The sequence below is a fragment of the Benincasa hispida genome, chromosome 12 (genome assembly GCF_009727055.1).
Source record: "Benincasa hispida cultivar B227 chromosome 12, ASM972705v1, whole genome shotgun sequence".
Lineage (NCBI taxonomy): Eukaryota > Viridiplantae > Streptophyta > Magnoliopsida > Cucurbitales > Cucurbitaceae > Benincasa > Benincasa hispida.
The window spans coordinates 67,043,726-67,050,804 of NC_052360.1; the positions used below are offsets into that span (position 1 = coordinate 67,043,726).

Consider the following 7,079-nt stretch of genomic DNA (forward strand, 5'->3'; position numbering starts at 1 on the left):
TTTAAGCCATACACGTACGTTGTTAGAAAACTTATGACGGTGTGTTTTAAGGGTTATTATTGTTGCAGACATGTCTATTATTTTATTTATATCAAAGTATTTAATTTTTCTTTTACTCAACTGTTAACTTCAATTTTAGAAAGAAAAAAGATTTTATTTCTAAAAAGTATTGTAATTAAAGTGTGGAAATCTCAGATCTCGAAGTCAATAATACAAACACTATGTCAGTTGATTTTTATAAAATAGAACATGAATTCAATAGTTTTATTGAAGTGACATTTGATATCCTATAATTTTAAAATATTAATATATTAGTACTCTTTATTTTCAATTTTAAGTGGGAAATCTCTTCTTTTTCAAAAAGAAAAAAAAAAGGTTAATTGATGTTTGGCGATTGATATACGTTGGATTTTGATCAGACGGTAGAGAGAAGTTTGGGATAAGAAGGTGTAGGAAGGATAGTAGAGGTGAGAAGCAGGTTAGTGGAAGCCCATAGGAAATGTTAATAATAGCGAATAAGACTTTGTTGGAAGACAAAACCACTTTCAGTACTGTACTTCCCAATTCTTTTTCCTTTTTTTGTTTTTGTTTTTTCTTTTTAAATATTCTTAAATCATCAGTTATCCATTACAAGTCAGTAAATGACAATCATATCCCTCCCAAAGGCGACAAAACAAGGTAAAAAAATAAAAATGTAAATAAAAGTAAAACACAATTTTTCTCACCCACTTTTGATGAAGATAAAGTTTGAATCTTCGACTTCCAGAAGAAAAGATCATGTTAATTACTTTATTTTTTTCTTAATTATTCTCTATTAACATTTTTACAACATTACTCTCCAATATATAAGGCATATATATTTATATATATATTAAAATTTTCGTTTGTTCTTAGTTTCAAGTTTTTAATAAGACGTTGATATGTATTTGTTTATAATTTGTTTAATGATAGTCATCCTTTATTAGTAATTTGACATCGCTATAAACATTTTTAGTGTAGAACAAACCAAACAAAAATTAGGTATACAAATTGTTAAAGGAAGATGCACTTTTTTTAGAACTTTTTTCTTTTTTGGCAAACCATCCAAATAAACTATAGAGAGTTCTTAAAATTTAAAGAAGATTTATTAGATACAACTTTGAAAATTTAAGATACTAAATTTGTAATTTAACTTTTTTTTTGTTAAATTATATTTTAATATCTAAACTTTCATAAATAAATCAATTTAGATAATGATCAGTAATTTATAGCTATTTATGCTTGATTCTATTTAAAATCAGCTCAAAAGTTACTTTGATAAAATCATTCTTCTTCAAAAATTCAATCAAATTAGCAAAAAAAAAAAAAAAAAAAAAAAAAAAAAATTATCATGCAACTCTTTCCAAATAATTTAGAGAAAAACAAAGGAATGTGCACATATGTAAATGAAAATCCACCCTACTACATTGGGTTGATTTTCACATATTTATTTAAAGAAATACTTCTTATTACAATTGTGAAAGTTATACATTAATGTTTTAAAAACAAAATTATAATGGACAGTCAAAAGTGATTTACTTACCAAAACTTAGGATTTGAATTGATATAATTTTTAGTTTGAAGTTTTAACTGATATTGAATTTCAAAATTTAGAGTATGAATTGATTTTTTTGAAAAAAAAAAAAAAGAAAAAGGGTTGTAAGAAGATATAAATTAGGACATTTACGAGGAAAAAGGTACACATGGGAAGAATGAAGATGGAAGAAAAAATGTGTAATATGAGAAGTTAGAGAGAGACGTGTTAGAAGAGAGTGATTATTAGTGAAAAAAATATGTAAATAGATGAAAAAGAGTTAGTGAAAGGACGTGTGTACACACTAAAATTGATGCAAAAGTGAGGGGAAAATGTGCGTAAAGGGATTGATTAGCAATAAGTACACTTGGTAAAGTAAAAACACGTGTTAGGACTTGGAATAAATGGAAAAGCAAAAACAAGTATTTCTATTTTTTCTTTTTTCCCTTAATAAAGAATACTTTAGTAAGTAGTGTAGCTGATAAACATGTTAAAAGTAGAAGAAATTAGTAGAAGAAAATACTAACTATTATATTAGAATAATGATGAAGATATACGTGCATATCTAAAAAGAAAGGCTTAAAAATATCTTAGTCTTTATTTAGGATCGAGCAAGGAATTCTAGAATTCCTTTACATAAGGATAAATCTTATAGAAATATCTAGCAGAATAGTTTAGATCCAAGAAAAACCTAAAAAGAATTTCTTGCTTGAGGTGTGTCTCCGTTTGTTGATGAGAACAATGGAACCTAATTAATCTATCTCCACACAATGGTCGGGTATAAATAACTCTCATCGTTTGTTTTTGGAATCACTCCAAAAGTCTGCATACCAATAAAGATAATTGTCGATCACTTATATATCCATATGATCACTTCCTTTCCTAACTAGTGTGAAATTTTGTTTGCACTCTAACATTTGTAAGTCAAGAAAAGAAAAGGAAGGAAGAAAGAAAAGTAAAGCTAGAGAGTTAGACAAACTTAGAGTGAGAAAAAAAAATGAGTAGATATGTATTGAGATCGAGAGTGAAAAATACTTCCCTCAAAAGGATAATAAACGTCTCAATTGAGAATTGAGTATTGAGTAGAAAGAGATAAGCAGGTAGGAAATATTTTAAATGAAAACATCTCAATTGAGAATCATAAAATTAGTAGCATTATAACTAAATAAGTGACGTTATTTGGAAGTCGAGAGACCGAACTAAAGTATTTTTTAAATTGTTTAGTCCAACCATAAAATTTATATGCATTAAGATGTGCTTTTAACCATTAAGTAACACCCTTTTTAAAAAAAATTTATTAGAACCATTTTAGAGAGTAATTTAAAAGGCGAAACTATTTTGGAGTAATTTCGAATTGACAAAATTATTTCTCATGAAAAGAAAAAAGTGTATTCTTATGAAGGAAGTAATTTATAACTACTTTGGGGAAAAGCCAAAAATCTCTTAAAATGAGAAAACACTTTTGACCGAAGTAGCTTGTATTGGAAGCATTTAAAACGATTTTCCTATATAGTGTACAACTAAATATGAAAAGGATTTGTCAGTAAACTACTACATACTTTAATCAAAGGATTTTTTTTTTCTCTTGTTAAAACTACTTAAGAAGTTATTCCCAAACCATTTTCAAATTTCGATGTTAGAAAAATTATCTATATTGATATCAATATTAACATATACTTTTAGAAGCTAAGAAATTAGAAAAAATTGTTTTCAACAATAAAGAAACTATTTTCTCTTCAAAACAAATCATAAATCATATTGTTCGTATTTATATTCAAATCGGTAACTAATCCATGATATTTTTAAGAGTTCGTCACTAATATTTCTTCCAGATATCAAAATATATAAGTGTCGAACTCTAGAGATATAACGATTATTTTTTAGCGCAATACGAACTCTAATGTAGTGTCTTTCATCATAGAGTTCTCCAGCAGGATCTCGTTTCTTTTCTATCAATCTTTGCTTTCAAAAATGAAAAAAAAAAAGTAATTTATTACAAGTCCAAGTACTTCATGTGAATAAAATATTCAAATTATATAAATAGTGGTAAGTGAGATATCATTGCATATTACTGTCGTTACTGTATAGTATGAACAATTTTAATGTTTAAAGATAACATGTTAAGGATAATAAACGTCCTTCTATATATTTTTATAATGGTACGATATATTATGCATTTTATAGTTTAATCTCGTGATTTTAATTTTGCTTTCATCTAAAGTGTCTCGGAGATGATTGATCTCATTTATACAACACACCTTTTATAGCAAAAGTAAAATTTTGATTGCATTTTTCAACAACTTTGTCTCTAGAAAAAGCACTATATGTAGGCACCCTTAGAATAGTTGTTGATGTCATGTGTCTCTGGCTCTCTTTAAGTTGATCAGTTGAGAGCTTTCCCTTTATGCAGACAAAATCCATCTCATTTTGTAGTAGGTTGCCCCTAATAAAACACTATGTAGCTAGCCAAAGCCTTAGAATAGTTGCCCATGCATGTGTCCTGCTCTTGATCCAGACAAAATTCTTTGAGGATTTGAAGTAGTGGAAGGACTTCCTTTTGGACCACACCACCTACATAAAATGCCATATATATATATATATAGAGGACTAAATATAAATCATTGTTGTACTGTAAAAAGATTCATTGCGTTGAAAGCGAGAATCGGTACGACCTCGATGCTAAATCACAATTTTTGGTTGCTCCTCAAGGTTTACACAACCTCCAATCTTAGACGTGACGTGCACTCGTCGAAGAAAGGAATGGAATCAAGGAGAATGTTTGCTTAGAACAGTATAAAATAGAGATGGAAAATGAAAATAGAATTAAAAACTTATTAGATATGAAAAAACATATACTACTATTAGTATATAAAGAAGAAGACAAAAACAACAAATCTGAGAAGATGGAAAAACAACGATAGTAGGGACGCACATGTGGAGAAAGTTTCTACTTTCACCACAACCACAATTTGAAAGCTCGCATGCAAGGTTTCACATATAAACCATTTTGGCAAATCAAAATCCTTTAATATGAAACAACATTATACTTTTCCCTTAAAAATAATTTTTGCTTTTTGTTATGGACTAAAAAGCCCAAGTGATTTCCAACATATACACGCTAGTTTTTTCACTCTTTATCACAAACTTAACTATCCTTACTTTGAACAAAGGTAATCATCCGAGTGTCACACTTTGTAACTTTTTATCCAATATCCAGGGGTAATCCTTTCCCATAATTCACAATATGGTTGCATCTTTAAGCTTCATCCCATTTTGTTCCTTTGACGTGAACGGCTTTTATCAATATAGTTAAGACATGGTTCTAATAACAAATAACTTTTACATATCTCCTACAATAGTACGATATCATCTATTTGTAAACTGAATTAGCCTTTAATTCTCTTTTACTTTAACTAAAAGACCTCATGCTATTTATATACTCGTGTATTTTCTTCTAATTAATATGATGTTTTGGTTAAACATAGTGTATATATATATTTTATAGGAAAAAACCCCTCACATTAATGAAATGAAATGAGAGGAGTAAATTTAACTCCAACATGATGTAGAAGGAAATGGACAATGACAGAGAAAAACGCACACCGTTTTAGAATTGGGGGAGACAAGGCGCGTGTTCCACACCATTCAAGATACATTTTACATCCCCAAACACACGAAAGAAATAAGTAAAAAAAAATAAAAATAAAAGAAATAGGATAGCAATATAGCATAGCAGCGAAAAGAAGGCATAGCCAAACCAATAGAATAGACCACTTAGACATAGGGTAGATAGGGACATAATTGTCATAATTCCTCCCATCTTTTTTAAGGTTGGAAAAAACTTAACTGCAACATATTAAAAATTATCACACAGTAATTTATTTTTAAAAACTATTTTTAAGTATTGCCTAAACTAAATCCCATTTTCTCTCTCTCTCTCAGAATTAAAAAAATAATTTATAAAGTTTCTCTGTCCTCTCCATCTTCAACTGAAAACGACTGCAACCATGCCCAAGTAACCTGTGGTCTACTTTCTCTCTCTCTCTCTCTCTTCACTATATTTGTATATAAATTGAAATTAAAAAAATAGTTAAAAAAATGGATTTATACACCGACTCCAAAAACTTTCAAAGCCCACCACTTTTCTTTTTTCTTTTTCTTTTCTTTATATTTAAGTCTCTCTCTCCCTTCTCTCCTCTTGGTAGTTCATCTTCATCTTGATTAAAATTTTATTTTAGTTTTCTTTTTTCTTTTTTTTTTTTTTTTTTGGAGAAATTGGAAAAAATGGTGGATCTTCAAATCGTTTGCTGCATGTGCGGCGATATCGGTTTCCCTGACAAGCTCTTCCGTTGCAACAAGTGCCACAACCGCTTCCAACACTCGTATTCTTCTCCTCCTTTCCCTTCCTTCCATCATCACATGCATGTCAATTCATGTAGATTGTCATTTTTATTCCACCATATTAAACTTCTTGAATTAAGTTGTAGTTCATGATTATCGTATTGTCAATCATTTTGTTGGATTTTGAGTTTCGTGCCAATTTTAACTCATAATTATGTAAAATATTACCCAATTTTAAATAATTGTTTTTTATGCAGCTACTGCAGCAATTACTACAGTGAATCCGCGGAGCCAATAGAGGTGTGTGATTGGTGTCAGTGTGAAGGTCGGACTTCCTCCAGATCACACGGAAGCTCTTCCCGGAGACCGCCGTCGACCGGTACAAACGCCGCCGGACTCATGAGCCGCTCCGAGTATTCCGGCGAAAAAATCAAGCACCATCATGATGATTCTGCAACCACCATCGAGAAGGGGAAACACGGCGGCGCCGGTAGCACTCCGTCGCCGAGACCGACCACGCGGAGGTACAAGCTTCTGAAGGACGTAATGTGCTGAAAAAAGGGCGGTGATTAAAACGCAGCGTTCCGGGGTTCGTTTCATTTTCTCTATATAGTTCTCTTTTTCTTATTCTCAAATGTTAATTATTATTATTAATAATATATTAAAAAAAAAGTATATATGTAGATATATATAATATAGGTTGCTTTCGAGTGTGCGTGGAAACATCTGTAGACTCCATGAATTTTGCTTTGTGTTATATATATATAAATAAATAAATTATATAGTTTTCACTTTAGATCTTTTAATAAAAAAAAAATGTAATTATAGTGTATCTTCTTTCTCTCTTCTATCAATTTCTAGGCAAATATATTATTTATAGGGTTAAATACTAAAAATTTTAGTTTATTTAATTTTGTGGTTGATTTTCACCTATTCTTGTATCTAAATTAAAGAGTTTTTAACATATGTTATTGTAATTAATTTTGTTAGTTTAACACTTATGTGACATCTTATTATATAATTTAAGGATTATGTCGCCAACTAATTGTAAATAATTTAAATATTTAAGATGATTTTAGTATTAAAAATAATACATTTAGATAAAAGAAAAAAATGATGTATTTCTGGAAGTTTATTAGAAGTTTCCAAAAATAAAAAGTAAATAGATAGAGAACCTAAAGTCTAC

General features: G+C 29.4%; 1 protein-coding gene across 1 annotated transcript; it reads left to right on the plus strand.

Moving 5' to 3' along the window:
• Positions 1–5,670: 5,670 nt before the first annotated feature.
• On the plus strand, positions 5,671–6,684 carry LOC120067983. Its single transcript, XM_039019643.1, has 2 exons — positions 5,671–5,934; positions 6,151–6,684. The coding sequence occupies exons 1-2, from the start codon at positions 5,837–5,839 to the stop codon at positions 6,446–6,448; spliced, it is 396 nt and encodes a 131-aa protein (XP_038875571.1). The 5' UTR covers positions 5,671–5,836; the 3' UTR covers positions 6,449–6,684.
• Positions 6,685–7,079: the final 395 nt, after the last annotated feature.

Bases quoted from the DNA above. Each gene is read 5' to 3' on its own strand.
- LOC120067983 (XM_039019643.1), top strand. From the start codon at position 5,837: ATGGTGGATCTTCAAATCGTTTGCTGCATGTGCGGCGATATCGGTTTC. The intron at 5,935-6,150 runs GTATTCTTCTCC...TTTTTTATGCAG, and splicing joins CACAACCGCTTCCAACACTC to CTACTGCAGCAATTACTACA.